We start from the raw sequence: 18,429 nt of genomic DNA, 5'->3' as shown, positions 1-18,429 counted from the left end.
TTTTTTTTTTTAAATTAAAATTATTGTTAATATTGTTTTATATCAAAATAAAAAAAAGTGTAGATGTAAGCAAAACAGACAATTATCTTTTCTTGTTAAACGTGACAACAAGATCGCAAATTCGAATAACAAAGCAATAGAGGAACTCCATTTAGGGCTGGGCGATATGGCTGAAAACTGTATCACGATATAAGTGTTTCATATCAGTCGATATCGATAATTATTGATATTTTTATTTAAAATAAGGACCAGGAGAAAAATATATTACATTTAAACATTTTTATTTTAAACTTAAAGGATTAGTTCACCTCAAAATGAAAATTTCCTAATAATTTACTCACCCCAGTGCCATCCAAGATAACCATGTCTTTCTTTCTTCAGTGGTAAAGAAATTAAGTTTTTTGAGGAAACAATAGCAACCAACTGAGTTGGTTGCCATTGATGTCCAGTATATGAAGAAAAAATCCTGAAATGTTTTCCTCAAAAAAAAAAACTAAATTTCTTTTTCACCGAAGAAAGAAAGACATGGATATCTTGGATGGCATTGGGGTGAGTAAATGATTTGGAAATTTTCGTTTTGGGGTGAACTAAAACAAAAACCTTCCTCTGATTCATAGGTGTGATTGGCAAAGGACAAAAAAAGCAGGAAAATATAAGGCGCACCTATCATGACGCGGCGACAGCACGTGCGATTATCCGGTAGTTAGGACATCGCACAAGATTTGTGTCAACACAGAAAATATTTAATCACTGGATAGGTTTTGTTCGTTTATTTAAAGTGTGTTTTATGTCAGCTGAATGTGCGGCACGCTTTTCAGAGAAGATAAGGCAACGTTAATTCAATTCACACCCAGCGGTAATTCAGGGGAAAAAAAAAAATCTCAGAATGCTTCACGTGAAACTTCGGTCTTCGACCTATCATCGTGTCAATTCTCAATTGATTTTGATGGTAATATCAATTTTGATTAATATGCGCGAGGGATGGAGAGCTCGTTCTCTCAGTAACATGCACGGGCGTCTGTCAGAATTGGTGCAGCAGTCGGTCATCTTATCTACATCACTCACTGAACAAATAAGGCTTTCCATTTATCACTCCACGCCGGTTCTGTTACTGAAGAATCCAACACGAGACAACGATATGGCGCAACCAAACGGTTACATGATTGGCTGGTAGCGTGTCACTCCCGTTTTTATACAGTCTATTGCTACTCCCTGCGTTGCTAGGTTACCAGAGAGCGAGTACATTTGTTCATGCAACCAAACTTGCTTCGCAACCTCTGGTTTGTCCATAGACTGTATGGGTTTGTCCCGACGAAGAAAAAAAATATATCGAACATTTTATTGAACGCAGTTTTTATTGATATCGATTACATGTTTATCGCGATACATATCGTTATCGTTTTATCTCAAAACCACAAATCAAAAAAAAAAAATAAAAAACCATTGATGCAAGCAAGAGGGTCAGGACAAAATCTGCTGCACGCTCCCAGAGCTTACATGGAAGGACATAAGTGTTCTGGAAGCGGTTACCAGCGGGTTGAAGCCAATAGCGGAGTTTACAGATATTCCTTCAGGAGAAAACTACGTTACTGTTTCCTCACTTCTGCCCACGTTAGCCCACCTGGAATTCAGAGCAGGATGCCAAACTCACAGCCGACCTGAAGCGCATCATCTTGGAGCACATGGATGGCAAATATGGCCATGATGCCACCCAGAGGATGATGCACAAAGCAACCTTGCTCGACCCAAGATACAGAGGAGATCACATGAAGCCACTCGAGCTACAAAAACTGGTAGCAGAGATGTTGGCGGCAGCAGCAACACACCCGAGTCTTACACCCAGTCCCACACAAGTGAGAGAAGAGGAAGAGGAATCAGAAGCTGGCACCCTGCCTAAGAAGAAAAAGAGTTCACTCGGCAGACTTCTTGGGAAAAGAGCAGCTACAGCAGCCACGCTCACAGCTGATCAAAAAGGTAAAGCAGAGATGTCGATATACCTACACGAAATGGCTATTGATGGAGAAGAAGACCCACTAACTTGGTGGAAAGCTAACCAAGGACCGTTCCCTCTTATGGCTAACATCATGTGTAAATATTTGTGCATATGTGCTACCAGTGCTCCATCTGAATGTGTGATAGTTGAAGGCTTAACATTGTGATGTCTGTCAGCCATCGTTTATCGGCCCAATCCAAGTTAACATGCTTCTATCATGGTTATAGTATAAATTTTAAGTGCCTGAGAAAATCTCTGAAAGTCTGGTATACTCAAAAATAATTAAAATAAAGACTTCAATAGATTACAAAAAACACTGACAAATGATTGTTCACTTATTCAAACCGTACTACATAACAGGAATGACCCATTGTTTTTGAACACAGTGAGCTCTAAAAGTTCTTGCCTGTGGGCTTCGGGTCGTCCGGGCTGACACTGTTCTCAGGACTCTGGAACATCAGCTCAAAGATTCGTATGGGGGTGACGCTGTTCAGATCCAAACCCTGAGACTGAGACACGAATATTTGCTGAGATGAACTCGTATCTGAGAGACGACTGAAAACAGCTCTGTGTAAATGAGGACGTCACTCACATTGTGGTTTTCCTGGAGCTCAGAGTCTGTGGAAATGAGGCTCAAATCACTGAGGCACAGAGAGTGATTCGCATCCTGCAATAGAACAAGTACAACAGTATCAATTAAGACCACTGTCCGAAAGTGGCAATGTAACAAAGCAGCCAGAGCGGCCTGTGATTGTGTGAGCGTGCACCTCTGACAGCGGATGACTGCTCATGGTGAATGCTGGACCTTTATCATGACCCCGAATGTGACTCTTCAGGCTGTACTGAGAGCTGAAGGTCTTCTCACAGCCATCGCTCGGACAGAAAAACGGCTTCTCTCCTGGAACAGAAAAAGAGACCATAAGAGAAGAACTGGAGAAGTTCTCTCGTCTAAACAAGTCAAAACTTTTTTTGGGAAATAAGGCCAGATTCATTTACTTAAGCATATATTAAGATTAATTTTACAGACATTTAAACCAGATTTTTACAATGTATCACTTTAGTATGACTGAAATTCTATTGTAGTTTTTATTAAGAGTTTAAATTAGTTTTATATTTTTTTATTTTCATTTTATTTTAGTAAACGTTTTGCTAAAGCATTTTAAGTGTCTTATTTATACTGTTTGTACCACTATCTGTATCAATAACAATAGTTTAATTTTACAAGTTAGATGCCTTTTATCCTCAGCAAGAATGCATTCATTTGATTAAAAAAAATACAGTAAGAATTGATCTATTATTACAATTTAATACAAATTATTACAAACTTGTTTCTTTTTAATACAGCTAAAAATGAAAATTATTGCTGTGACAAAAGCTGAATTTTCAGCATCATTACTCCAGTCTTCAGTGTCACATGATCTTCAGAAATCATTCTAATATGCTGATTTCATGCTCAAGAAACATTTCAGATTCTTATCAATGTGCTGCTTATCAATATTTTTGTGGAAACTGTGATAGAAAGTTCAAAAGAACAGCAACTAAACTGTATAGTATGACCTCTATAAGAGATGAACCCTGTAAAATCCAGATGAAAATAATGAAATAATGGTCAGAATATATATATATATATATATATATATATATATATATATATATATATATATATCTATATATATATATATTATATATATATATATATTTTTTTTTTTTTTTTACAAAGGAACCTTTAGGCCAGGGGTCACCAAGCTCGGTCCTGGAGCGCCAGTGTCCTGCAGACTTTAGCTCCAACCCTAATCAAACGAAAATCAAACTCTGCAGGATACTGGCCCTCCAGGACCGAGCTTGGTGACCCCTGATTTAGACAAAAGGTAAAAGAGAAGTGTTTCTACATAAGCCTACATATTTGATTCATCGGGCTTTTATGACTCATATAATATGATTTAGTGTGACTATGAAGCTCATACTCGAAGAGTATTTTATTTTTATTTCGACTGATTCAGGCAGCTCAGTGGTTTTAGTTTTATTAGATCTCAGTGCAGCATTTGATACCATTGATCACAATATTCTTGTCTCTCATCTAAAAAAAGATAGTGGGAATCCAGGGTATGGCACTTGAGTGGGTTATGTCCTTTCTTTCTAATAGGACGTTTTCAGTCCATTTTGGTCAACTTTACTCTAAAACGGCCCCATTGTCTAGTGGAGTTCCACAAGGATCCATTCTCGGCCCAGTCTTGTTTTCATTATATATGTTACCCTTAGGTTCTATATTCATAAGCATGGAGTATCTTTTCATTGTTACGCAGATGACACTCAGGTATATCTACCTTTGCAGAAACAGGATAAAAGCTCTTTTGAGTCACTTTTGAGTTGTTTACATGAAGTTAAATCTTGGATGTCACAAAATTATCTGAATTTAAATGAAAGCAAAGGCTCCTGAAGCCCAAAACTCTTTTGACTTGGGCAATTTAGCTCCCTTCTGTAAATCTGTGGTGAAGAACCATGGTGTCCAATTTGATAGTTCTTTGAAATTTGAAAAACAGATCAACTCCGTGGTCAAATCTTGTTTCTTCTATTTAAGATCAATAGCAAAGGTTAAACCATTTCTGTCCGCCAGTGATTTTGAAAGGATTATTCATGCTTTTATTTCTGTAAGACTGGATTACTGTAACTCACTGTATGTGGGTATCAGCCAAGTATTGTTAAATCATCTTCAATTAGTTCAAAATGTGTCTGCTAGGCTTTTAACAGGTACTCGTAAAAAACAGCATGTAACACAGATTTTAGCATCACTTCAATGGTTGCCAGTGCAGTACAGAATTGATTTGAAACTTTTGACTAGGATCGTTTGATTTGCTGATCTGAGAGACCTGGGTGATTTGTATATACGAAGGAGATCCACTAAATATATAAAGCATTGCATAATTTGGCCCCACCATATTTAGTGGATCTCCTTCGTATTTACAAATCAACCAGGTCTCTCAGATCAGCAAATCAAATTATCCTAAACATTCCAAGAAATAGACTGAAATTGAGTGGTGACCGAGCATTTGCAGTAGCTGCTCCGAAGCGCTGGAATAAGCTACCTCTACATCTAAGACTGGCTCCGTCACTAGGTTATTTTAAACGAAAATTAAAAGTGCACTTACTTGAATTAGCGTTTGGCACTGCAGACTAATTAATACTGTGCAATTTCTATTTAGAGATTGTACAGCACATTGATCAACGTTACGTTGTTTAAACTGTGCTTTATAAATAAAAGAAAGAAAGAAAGAAAGAAAGAAAGAAAGAAAGAAAGAAAGAAAGAAAGAAAGAAAAAAAGAAAGAGATGAAAACAGCTCAGTTTTATTCTGAGCAAAAATACTCAATTTGGTGCACTTGCTAATATTTATATGGCCAAAAACTAAGATGAAATTATGAGAGGTTGAAATTTAAATGAATGAATCATTATAATAATATAGCAAACTACTTGCATAGAATTATATAAATATCAGTTATATGAGATTTAAATGCTTAGTTTTGTGATCAAAGCTGTGTAGTTTCAAAACATTTAATGCAATGCATTGATTGAGAGATGAACAAATAAAAGTTCCTCAAAAGTCAGATGATCATATCTGACTCTCATTTGAACATGATTTTTCTAAAAATTTATGTCTGGATAATCAAGTAAAGCAAAGTTGCTTCAGTCCAGTAAGTGTTTCTCTTGAATCAATACTAACAATATAGAAGTTACTCTTATGTTGACTTTATAAAATTCAAAAAGAAAAGAAAAGAATTCACAGCAAAAAGTCACATGAACCACAAGCTACAATTATACTAAAAGGCCTAAACTATCAATCAGACAACAGAAGGCATGTGGTAGACTGTGCAACAAGTTTTATTAGGCAAAGTTTGATCATGTTAATAAATTAGAGGCCTTAGAAATTAGCATATCAAATATGATACAGTAGTATTACAGTAGTAGTACAGAAGTTTTAAGATTTTGTCAGTGTACTGCTTTCATTTTGAGTTTATTTATGGGACAGACTGCCAGTTTCTTACCAGTATGTGTCCGAACATGTGTTTTCAGGTGATGACTAGCAGCGAAAGCCTTACCACAGCCATCATGATCACAACTGCAGACACAAACACAATAGCACCTCAATCTTTACTTACATGCAAACACAGCACATTTATAATTTATGACTGCAGTATCCAGCTGTATTAGAAAGACCACTGTCTCAGTCACACAGTTGCTGCACATTTAAGGTGAATGCTATAATCACGTGCTGTATAAATCAAACAGATTTTCCTCACCGGAATGGTTTTTCCCCCGTGTGTGTGCGGATGTGCTTCCTCAGGTCACTGAGTGTGGTGAAGTACTTGGTGCATCCCTCTGATTCACAGTTAAACGTCTTCCCAGTGTGCAGCCTCTGGTGTGCTTTCAGTCTGACGAGAGCAACACAGTAATCATGCAGTGATCAGGTTTAGTCATTGAGCAGATACCTTCACACAAAGTACAAATTAAATAATTATGTATGGGTGAACAAATAATGAAACATTTTCTTTTTTAAGCAAACATTTTGAAGTAACAAGATTCAATTCACCAAGTTTCAAGCAACAACAAAGGGCTGGGTTTACAATATTGATTAATACATTTTAATCAATCTTCATTTTAATGATGTTGATTCTTTGTTCAAGTATTCATCATCAAGGATGTCTTTAAGAAAATACAGTTATTCCTTGAAAAATACCGTAAAATACTGTATTTTCTTTGCAATCTAATGATATATATATACACATACACACACACACACACACACACACACACACACACACACACACACTACCGGTCAAAAGTTTGGGATCAGTATGGCTTGTAATGTTTTTAAAGAAGTCTCTTCTGCTCATCAAGGCTGCATTTATTTGATCAAAAATACAGAAAAAAAATTATGATCTTGCAAAATGTTATTACAATATAAAATAATGCTTTCTATTTTAATATCCTTTAAAATATAATTTATTTCTGTGATGCAAAGCTGAATTACCATCAGCCATTACTCCAGTATAAAGTGTCACATGATCCTTAAGAAATGATTTTAATATGCTGATTTATTATTAGAATTATCAATGTTGGCAACAGTTGCACTGCCAAATATTTTTTGGGAACCTGTGATTACTTTTTTCAGGATTCTTTGATGAATAAAAAGTTAAAAAGAACAGGATTTATTCAAAATGTAAATCTTTTCTAACAATATAAATCTTTGCTATCACTTCTTATCAATTTAACACATACTTGCTGAATAAAAGTTTTAATTTCTTTAAAAAATAAATAATAATAAATAAAAATTTACTGACCCCCAAACTGGTAGTGTATATTGTTATAAAATATTTCTTTTTTAAATAAATGCTCTTCTTTTTTAACTTTTTATTCAGCAAAGAATCCTGAATAAAAGTATCATAGGTTCCAAAAAAAAAAATATGAAGCAGCACAACAGTTTCCAGCACTGATAATAAATCAGCATATTAGAAAGATTTCTGAAGATCATGTGACACTGAAGACTGGAGTAATGATGCTGAAAATTCAGCTTTGCATCACAGGAATAAATTATATTTTAATGTATATTAAAATAGAAAAAAGCTATTTTACATGATAATAATATTTGACAAATATTAAATATTTTCCTTGTATTTTTGATAAAATAATTCAGCCTTGAAGAGCATAAGAAACTTCTGTAAAAAACATAAAAAATCATTCTGATCCCAAACTTTTGACCGGTAGTGTATATATAAACTTTAAAGGTGAATTTAATAGTTTAAACTATTTGGTTAAATAAGTAAAGGTGAATTTTAACTTTTAATATTATTGTAATGTACAGGGTTGACAAAATGACAGGGTTCCCTATATCATTTCAGCATTTGTTGATAAAGATTTTTTTCCTTAAGCAAATGTACATGTACTGTACCTGATATATATACAGACGAATCATTACCGAATCAAATCGAATCAAGAACTTGCAAACTGAATTGCAAAATCTGTCAATACCCAGATTTACTGTGATATTTAATGTTTATTATACAGTTGTGAAAAGAGTGTGAGTTCACTCTGAACGGGGAGATACAAAAAATCAAATCCAATAAAAAAACCCTGCATTCTTCGTTTGGTGGTGCTGTGACTGGTTAGGACAAAGATTTATCAGTCGTGTAAATACATATCTGATGTATGCAAGACATTAGCGAAAAGTGGCTGACAGGAAGTGGGTGACGGCAGATCTGTGACTTCAGGCAAGCAGTCACATGAGCTTCAGTGAGACCTGCATGCTGTGATCAATACAATGCAATCGCTGTCTAACAGCAAAGCCCGCAAGGATAAGCAGCTACTTAAGCATGTATTTGTAAAATGAATAAATAGTGTTTCATCCTCAAGTTCACCTGTAGAGTGTGTTGAAGGCTTTCTCACAGCCCTGGACGTCACACTCAAAGGGCTTTTCTTTTGTGTGGACACGGACGTGGATCTTCAGGCTGTAGGACGTGAGGAAGGCTTTGCCGCAGCCCTGCTGGTTGCATACAAACGTGTATTCACCGCGGTGTGTCTTCTGATGCGTGCGCAGGTTTCCCGCCGTGCTGTAGGTGCGCGTGCAGCCCTCGAACATGCACTGATATCGCTTCACCTGAGAGATGGATAGAGAGTCAACGGTCACAAAGTGATGGACATGAAAATCTGCAATGGAGAACAAAAAGCATGACTCAGATGAACATGATTCCTTTTTGCCAAACGATCACAAACAACATCCTCTCACAGATGCCAGGCTCTACAACGAACAAAATATATTCAATCTAAAACATACATTTAGTAGAATGACAAATTTATCAATTAACATTTCTTTCTAATCACTTTATTTCACTCAAATGAAACTTTTCTGAAAATGTACTCATCCTCAGGACAATCCAGGATTTTGATGAGTTTGTCTGATCATCAGAACAGATTTGGAGAATAAAAACATCACAACAATCCACAAGTAATCCACACTACTCCAGTCCATCAGTTAACGCCTTGTGAAGTGAAAAGCTGTGTTTTTGTAAGAAACAACTTCATCAAGATGCTTTTAACTTCAAAGTGTCACTTCTGGCCAAAATACAAATCCACAATAAGGCTTCCTGTTGTCCTCAAACATTAAAATCCATGCACATATTTGTTCAGAACTGTTTTCACTTGTAAATAGTGCTTGATCTGTTCAGATTTCTCTCCTGATTCAGATGAGACGATTGTTTTACTGCAGAAAGCATTATTATGGATTGAGGACTTTTAGCCGGAAGCAATGGTTTTAAAGTTAAAAATGCCTTGATGGATTTGCTCCTTACAAACAAGCAGGTTTCACTTCTCAAGACATTAACTGATGGACAGGAGTGGTGTGGATTACTTGTGGATTACTGTGATGTTTTTATCAGCTGTTTGGACTCTCATTCTGACGGCACCCATTCACTGCAGAGGATCCATTGGTGATGTAATACAAAATTTCTCTAAATCTGTTCCGATGAAGAAACAAACCCATCTACATTGTGAATGAGGGTGAGTAGATTTTGGTTTTCGGGTGAACTATTCCCTTAAGTGACATATTGGTCAGAGATGTAACCTAGTGGTTAACTCACATGGTGCTACCCGTGGTGCTCATGTGTACAACATGACATCAAATCAGGCTCATGACATTTCCCAATCCACCCACTTCTTCTTCTCTCTTCATTTCCTGTCATAGTACTGGCCGATGTTTGCCATACAACTTCTGCAGCATGCATACTGTTTTTACTGTATTATGATCAAATAAATGCAGCCTTTAGTGAGCAGGAGAGACTTCTTTCAAAGATTTTATTAGCCCCAAACTTTTGAACAAAACAAATGAAGTTATATTAATCAACTTAATTAACAATGAAGATTATAATATCAGGAGTTATTATTTTATTCTGTGTGAAGAATTCAGCTCAAATCTTTCATAAGCTGCCAGCAGTGGATCAAAGCGTGTCCTGCTGTGTTTGGGAAACACTGAACACTATTCTGAGTGGTTTACGTGTGGCCGTGAATGACCCGCACCTCTGTGTGTGTGTTTGAGCAGCAAACAGACTCTCTTTCACATCAAGCCACTGATCAGTATTCAGCAGCAAAATCTCTTGTCATACAGATGTCTCTGTTCCCAGGAGCAAAGAACATCAGACCATGAGATAATGCTGATCTCTCTCTCTCTCTCTCTGTTTATAACAGACAAACTACACAATACACATCAGTAATATAAAAAAAACACACCTTACTTCATTTGTTCTGGAAGTGTCCTACCCACTTTAAGGCTAAAATCTAGCACAAATCTAACTTTTATCCTCATATACAGTATACTTTGTATTTGTCCTACTATTTTTGAACTTCAATGTTGCATCAGATTATTTGCTTCTGACCATGTGGTCTCACTGCTCTTTTAGCTCTACACTTCAGATTTCACAATCTCCTTACTTTTTCATAGAATGCTAGGCATAACCAACATCAAATTAACTCCCATTAGTTTGCTGTAATATTTTTTAACTAATGCGATTGGTCAAAAACCTTGGTAATTGTCGGTTGATGATTAATTAGTTTCTTGATTAATTGATGATTAGTTAGTTAACCATTTAGGTTCCTAATCAAACCAATAAACAATGATAATCTATTTCAACAAAAACACCTCAGTGTCATTCAGATGTATAACGCGACTCATTTAACGTGATGCAATTCACAACAACATTACGTCACAGAAATCCAGATCTTTTAAGCTTAGTTGTTGGTTGTTTTAAGTTAGCAATGGCATGACTGACAGCACAACCAATTATTACTTATTTTAAAACTATACAATTATCATAAGCACTTTGGCATCAGTAAGACTTTTTTGTTTGTTTGTTTTTTAAAGAAATGAATACTTATTCAACAAAGACACATTCAATTGATCAAAGAGACAGTAAAGGCATTTATAATGAAACTCAAGATTTCTATTTCAAATAAACAAGTCTACATTTTAAATGACATTTTAAAATATACTGAAATAAAAACAACTATTTTACATTTCAATAATATTTAACAATAATTTTGTTTTTTACTAATATATATATATTTATATATAATATATATAAAATATGAATATTTTAAATTTAAAAAAAAAAAAAAAATTTACGCAAAAATTAAAAAAAAATATTTCAGTGTCTTGTGCATGCAAACCAGTTAAGGCAGTCTGCCTGTTCAGTGCAATGTCACAAATGGGTCGTTTAAAAGGTCATGTGAAAAAAAAAAACTCTTGAAAAACATCTGATTTGAGCATAAAATTGTAACACTGTGGCTGAGCTCTCATCACATTATCAACATCAATCATTCTCTGAATACAATGGCAAGAATAAAGAGCTCATGTAACACGATACGACAAACAAAAGACAACTACAAACATAATATCAAAGTATTTAGGGTTATTACAAGACAAAGCCATGTAGATGTGATGAATGACTTTTCAAAATGTGTGTGTGTTTGTGTGTGTGTGTGTGTGTGTGTGTGTGTGTGTGTGCAATAAAAGCCGGTCATCTGTGTGTGTGTGTGTGTGCGCGTGGTACAACAGACAATAAAAGCTGGTCATTTGCAAGTCTGTGTAATGCAAATAAACCACCTGGAGCCATTTGTTGCATCAAAATTATTCTATTTCTGCTTCACAGTGGCCATTCCACATGAGTAATACTACATACATTATGACATTCTTGAATGGTTTGTGTTTGCATCTTCAGGCTGTTAAGCATGAAATCATTACAAATGTTACATAACATCTGTCAGCTTATTAGTCAGTCTATCACATATAGGCTCTGAGACTGAATGCCTTTATAATGACTCCTCTAAATATGTACATAAGCCTCTTGGTAGGGCTGCAAGATAATGGTTAAACAGTCCATCGAGATTATTTTGCTCAAAAATATAATGATCATCAATCTTGCACACTGTCATTTAAATTCGTCAGAATTATTGCACTTTCAAGAGAATGTCAGCATGGTTCTCTGGCAGATTTAGTCGCCGCAAACGAACGAAAAACTGAAGAAGTGTCTGTATTACACTTTTATTTGAGCAGAATAGAGATCGCTTCACACTAACATACTGTATCAGCGCAGCGAGAGAGAGAGTGCATGGTTGCCAGTAAACCAATGGGCAGAAAATGTTGCGATTTAAGAAAAAGGCTCTGATTGGAGGATTTAAATCTGGCAACCTCAACCATGAGGGGCTTCACGTGGGGCTTTTTATTTATTTTTATTTGCAAGATAACGCAAATGACAAATTAAAATGAAACATTTTCACTCAGGATAGATAAGCAGCAGGTAAATATCAGAAGATTGTGTTTAAAAATAATAATAATAATCAAGAGAAGCATCATGCTCATCTCTTGCTATGACATCTGAATGTTAGTGTTTAACTGTGACTGTGAGTGAGGAAGAACATTTAGTGTTTAAACTTTAGAGAGTTTAGAACAAAATGGATACGTCAGGAATTGGCTCAAAGTGTCAGACCTCCCAAAAACACACTGCTTGAGTCTAAAGATCTTCTAGTGATGCACCAAACTTTCAGAAGCACCCGTTTTCTGATGACTGTGTCAACATTTACTTTGTGCACATAATGTGGATAAGGGTAAACATGTCAGCAGCAGTGTGGACACACTTCACCGCAAACAAAAATGATGCTACAGCAGCAAGATGTCAAATCTGTTCAGCTGAAACAGCGAGAGGCGGCTCACTGCCGGAGAACATGTCAATTCCCCAAATTTAATTAGCTAAACATTATTTCCCTTTTTAGATCTCAACTAGATGAAAACTTTAATTATGGTTTCTGTGGTTTGGTAATTTCTTTTTAATTTAAACAATAAACCTCTGTTTGCCAAACAATAAAATAAATTGTTCAATTTGATTACATTTTAAAAGATTAATTAGATCATTTATGTGTTCATTTGATTATCCCGGTTTTGATAATACATTTGTATTAAATCATAAAATAGAGAATCCAAACTAATTAAAACGGACAAAACTGAATTTCTGAAAAAAATAAAAAAAAATAAAATAAAAATAACAGGGCCTTATTATTGTTCAGTTTTAATTGTTTAAGTTGTAGGCATGTATTTCATTAAACATGCTTTTTTATTATTAACATTTAAAAAAAAAAACATTATAACAGAATTAAAATGATCTCATAGGGCACTATTGCTGTTAACATTTTAATAATTTAATTAATTAGAAATGAAAAACATGGAATTTGGAACAAAATAAAACAGATTTCATTATTTGAATACATTATTAGACTGCTATAGCCTTATGAGTTCAATTAATTAGACAAGCTTTTTGATTATTAAAATTGAACGAAACCACCAACATCTTGAAAAAAAAAAAAAAAATGGAAAACACTGAATTCGGGGGAAAAAATATGATAAAACAGAAATAGGGATCAAATAAAACTGAATTTCAATCAGTTTAAACCAAGATTAAATCCAAGTGGTTAGTGCATTAACATCTGACTTACAGACTGGATGTTTAGTATGTGGTTAGGACCATTGTGCACAAACACAGGCCTCTTGTGATTCTGTCAGACTCGCAGACGTTTACTGAAGCAGCAACCAGCCGTAAGAGCAGAGGACGGCTGGGTCCAGAGCTCTGATGTGAAATCATGTGGAAACACAGATCCTGTGGGGATGAACGCCCCGTGTAAACACACACATCCGTCTCCAGGCTTATCTGATGTGCTTCCACTGAACAAGCAGATCTCTCAAATAATGTGTGACTGATGGACACGCAACTGGCCTTACCGGTACAACCAGATTCAACACAAACAAAACAACGAGGGTCGTCATTTTAAAGGGATAGTTCACCCAAAAATGAAAATTCTGTCTTCAATTACTCACCCTCATGTCGTTCAAAACCCGGAAGACCTTCGTTCATCTTTGGAACACATATTAAGATATTTTTGACGACATCCGAGAGCTTTCTGACCCTGCATAGACAGTAAGGGAACTACCACGTTCAAGGCCCAGAAACATAAGGACATGGTTAAACTAGTCATGTGACATCAGTGGTTTAACCATAATGTTATGATGCTAATATGATACTTTTTGACTTTATTTAACAATTTCTTCTTTTCTGGTCAGTCTCCACCACATCCATTCACAGGAATACCACCAAGACGCATGTATGTGTTGCTGCTAACGTCGAACAGCAGCCAGTTCTGCGCCTTGTTCACGATCAGAGGAATGCACACACATGCGTCATGGTACCAATAAACAATTAATAAACAATAAAGTTGTTATTTTTGTTATCTTTGAGTACAAAAGGTATTCTTGTAGCTTCATAGCATTATGGTTAAACCACTGATGTCACACGGACTATTTTAATGATGTCCTTACTACGTTTCTGGGCCTTGAATGTTTCAGTTGCATTGCTGTCTATGCAGGATCAGAGAGCTCTGGGATTTCATCAAAAATCTCTTAATTTGTGTTCTGAAGACAGGCTTGAAACGACACGAGGGTGAGTAATTAATGACAGAATTTTCATTTTTGGGTGAACTATCCCTTTAAAGCAATGCTCGGTCATATAACACACAGCATGAAGCTGCTCACCTCTCTCTGCTTGGTCTCGGGGCACTCGGAGTGTAGCGTCAGCGTTGCGCCCTCGATGTTTCGTGGCATTGGGGTGGACCCAGGGTTAATGATGAACTGTATCTGGTCTGGTGAGATGGTGTGGTGTATGTATCCCTGCGACATGCCATCCGGGTCACCCATGAAGGACAGAGAGCCCTCGTCCCCCTCACACTCTCCCTCCGGCAGGAAGGCCATGCCATCCTCCTCACCCTCCTCGTCCAGGCGGATGGGGTCTTGCTCGATGAGCACAGTGGTGCGATCATAGACCCTTCCCGAGGAGGACGAGGGTCCGGAGATTATGCCATCATCTTTGTCATAGTCTGCCATCTTGTCCTCATCTTCCTCCTCATGGCCCAGTCGGTCCACATCCTCTTCCTCGTCCTCAAAGAGCATGGCTGTCTCTGTGAGAGGGCCATTCTCTCCCATGATCCTGACGGAGGAGCTCAGTCCTGGGTTTGTGTCCTCGTGTTTGCTTTTGTTGCGGCTGAAATAAGTTTAAAGAGATTAAAGACAATATTCATAGTACACAATGTCAGGTTATCAAACTGAAAACAGGATTTATCGGCCTGAATCAAGGACTGAACTGGAAGCTCACTTCTTCATAGTGCTGTCATTGTCAATTAATACTGAAACTATTAAAAATAGTTTTTGGTAATTAAAATAAAGGTGAAATAAAATAAGATATAAATATCAGATGAAAACTTGTTGTTAGTAAATGAAATAAATTTGAAATAAAATATTATATAAATATCAGGAGAAAAACAAAAACTTAAAATTAAAACTAAAAAAAAAAAATTAAAAAAATAAAACTAAATTAAATGACAAGCACATAAAATATAAAGAAAAATTCAATTTAATTTAAAATTTAAATTAAACAAATAAAAGGTTAAATCAAAATATTAATAAATGCTATAATAGTATGTTACAAATACTTTTTTGAATTGTTATAATAACTGCAGCTCCTCTTTGTTAAATGAGGAAATGTCAAAAACTATTAATGTGTGCATTATCAAGAAATAAAGTACATTTAAACCAGCATAATTACTATGAAAATTACATATGCACGTATCCGTTTTACAGTATGGTTGTAATAAATTGTATTTTAATATAAATAGCAAAGAATGTAATGTGTTGGAAAAATAGTACCATGTCTCGCACTGTCACGAGAAACTAGGACAATGCAGGGGAACTATTTTTTGCTGGTGTTAGAGTAACAATAAGGGTTAAGGTGCATTTGTAAACTGAAACCAGTGTTGCCATGTAACTATAACAAATACACACACAATGGTCACTCTAAAACAAAAATGACCCAGACACACCGGCTGCGCCGCAAAACCTAGCTGAGCTGACTACCTAGACAGCACTTTGGACATCATTATGTTCTGAGTCAACACCTTTGATGCCTAAAACGACGATAAAAGGTTTTAAGATTACCACGTTATCTAGAAAGACACCTTACTATGTTATAACGGCCATAAATGCTGTCTAGGAAGGTAGCGTAACATCTCATGATGCCTGAAATGCTCTAGGTGGGAAGCTCACTAGGTTATTATATCCAAAAATGCAGTCTAGGAAGGCAGCTGACTGGCTGACAGTGCACACTATGAATGCCTTTCTCACGCTACTATACAGTTACAAAGAGCACATTGTGTCTCAAAGCGATGGACATACTGTGACAACAAAAAACCTTCATAATACTACACAATGAGTCTTAAAGCAGGTGAGTTTATATGAGTCCCGAGGCTTCTGTCATTCTGGACACTTTCTAGAAGTTTCCATGTTCACTTTGACATTGATAACAATCACAAGTCATGCACGAAAACATTCACATCTATCAATATGAACACACACAGAGAAACCTAGAACTTAAAACATGCAGTCCTCGATGGCATCCACTCATAAATGTCTTATATTCCGCTTAAGCTAGAAATATTTTTATAAAAACAAACTGGCATGTGAGGAGCGTACTGCTAACTGTTTAGCTCACCTGTGTAGTGAAGCTCCAGTCATTAGTTCATCTGCTTCTGTCCGGTCAACATTAATAATATCCCGAAGACAAAAGGACTGAAATAATTAAGTAACACATATTTAATATAATCACTTAAAACGGTCGTGTTTTATTAAGAGTGCACAGAGAAGCTAACAGGCTAGCGTGCTAGCAAAGTCTCCATTCACTAACAGCGATGACAGGCGTTAGCTTCGTTAGCACGCCATTTGCACTAGTTTATAGATGATATTAACAAGTGTATTTAGACATAACCACGGGTAACTTGTCGCTTTGAGTGGTTAAAGTGTAAGATACTCTGAACACGGCGAATATGTGATGGTTTAAGCATACATGGTGGATGTATGCGAACAGATTCAAACCGTTAGCATTGCACAGAACCTAATGAAACTGAGACGAGCCATTAAAACATCTGAACGACACCGACACGCGCTTACACCGCGAAATCGAGCAGATTAAAATGTCTTGATGTATTTACCAGTGTTATAAAGTCGCCAGAGGCCTCAGTAATGTTGTGTATCGGGTCCTGTCTTCATTCCTCCCCAGCGGCACCATCATGAACAGCAGCGCACACAGACTCCAGATCAGTTCACTTCAGCTCCTTCACATCACAACATCGGCCTTTATCCGGACGACCAAACATAGCTAACATTTATTATTTATTCCTAAAATATCAAAGCCAACTTTATTGTCATTTTAGCCCATTGTGTGGCAACTGTGTGATAATAACTTCGCGGACTAGTACCTCAGTTAATTATACAGGTAACGTTACACTACCAATCAAAAGTTTTTGAACCGTAAGAATTTTTTTTTCCAAAGATCTAAGATCGTGTCTTTCCAAAGATAGGCCTACGATAAAGTGTTACCGTATATAGTATATATATATATATATATATATTATATATATATATATATATATATATATATATATATATATATATGAACGTTCTAAGGTGTGCAATTATTTTTAGGGATTTAATGCTTGAATCTGATTGGCTGATGAACGTTCTGAGGTGTGCAATTATTTTCTGGGAAACGCACGGCGAACGTAGTTCCAGGCAGCTCTCCTGACCGCATTACAGTTCCATATCACTTCGCATAGTAAAACTGTAATAACAGAAATTACAGGGCTAACAAAAACAACATGACAGGCCTATTTTTAGCGGAATTCAGTGAGGAATTTGTCAGTGTGATTCATAGATTAAGTATTTCAAATGCAGGTTATTATATACATGCACGCACAAGTTTTTTTTTTTTTAAAACCATCTTTTGGGGGTTTCTTGCTTTTAGACTAGTCGGATACAAAACTTCCGTATAAACCACAGTCAAATTAGTCGTCGCGCACATCTCTAGCCTAAATGCTATATTTGTCTATAAAGCTGTATTGATAAGTTTGTGACCTAATAAAACGAGTAAGCTCTGTTAAAATGTTCATTGTCTATATATTAATAAATTTTGTTCAGTTGTTCTTTATTCATTTTAGACATGGCCTGTCTTATGTTTTTGTACAATTAAAGTATTTAGAAAATAATTGGACTGTAAAGTGTTTTTAAACTAAATATTGTCCCTTTTTTGGTTTTGTCTATATATTAGCTGATGTATAATTATTTAAAAACCCTACACTATTTAAAGAGTAACAAACAGTCCATGACTGTGTGTGTGTGTGTATATATATATATATATAAATAATTTTTTTCATTACAAACGAAGTTATCCACAAAATAGATGCTCAATATTGGAATAATGAATGAGTCACTGTGAGATACTTGAAATGGTTTTGAGGACTAAACCTT

At 35.9% G+C, this 18,429-nt stretch overlaps 1 protein-coding gene across 3 annotated transcripts; it reads right to left on the bottom strand.

Moving 5' to 3' along the window:
* Nucleotides 1-1,452: 1,452 nt before the first annotated feature.
* On the bottom strand, nt 1,453-17,272 carry LOC109058762 (metal regulatory transcription factor 1). 3 transcript variants are annotated; one of them, XM_042771945.1, is made up of 9 exons: nt 17,115-17,272; nt 16,619-16,695; nt 14,611-15,115; nt 8,402-8,640; nt 6,287-6,418; nt 6,032-6,105; nt 2,761-2,891; nt 2,586-2,660; nt 1,453-2,502 (listed from the first exon to the last, which is right to left on the bottom strand). In XM_042771945.1, the coding sequence occupies exons 2-9, from the start codon at nt 16,639-16,641 to the stop codon at nt 2,386-2,388; spliced, it is 1,296 nt and encodes a 431-aa protein (XP_042627879.1). In that variant the 5' UTR covers nt 16,642-16,695; nt 17,115-17,272; the 3' UTR covers nt 1,453-2,385. The 3 variants fall into 3 exon arrangements, with proteins under 3 accessions (XP_042627879.1, XP_042627880.1, XP_042627881.1); XM_042771946.1 differs by lacking the exon at nt 17,115-17,272 and adding an exon at nt 16,811-17,094; XM_042771947.1 differs by lacking the exon at nt 16,619-16,695 and having other exon boundaries at nt 1,454-2,502; nt 17,115-17,270.
* Nucleotides 17,273-18,429: the final 1,157 nt, after the last annotated feature.

The sequence above is a fragment of the Cyprinus carpio genome, chromosome A16 (genome assembly GCF_018340385.1).
Source record: "Cyprinus carpio isolate SPL01 chromosome A16, ASM1834038v1, whole genome shotgun sequence".
Classification (NCBI taxonomy): domain Eukaryota; kingdom Metazoa; phylum Chordata; class Actinopteri; order Cypriniformes; family Cyprinidae; genus Cyprinus; species Cyprinus carpio.
Note: the sequence above shows the minus strand (reverse complement) of the source record. Positions and strands in the feature narration are given on the sequence as shown.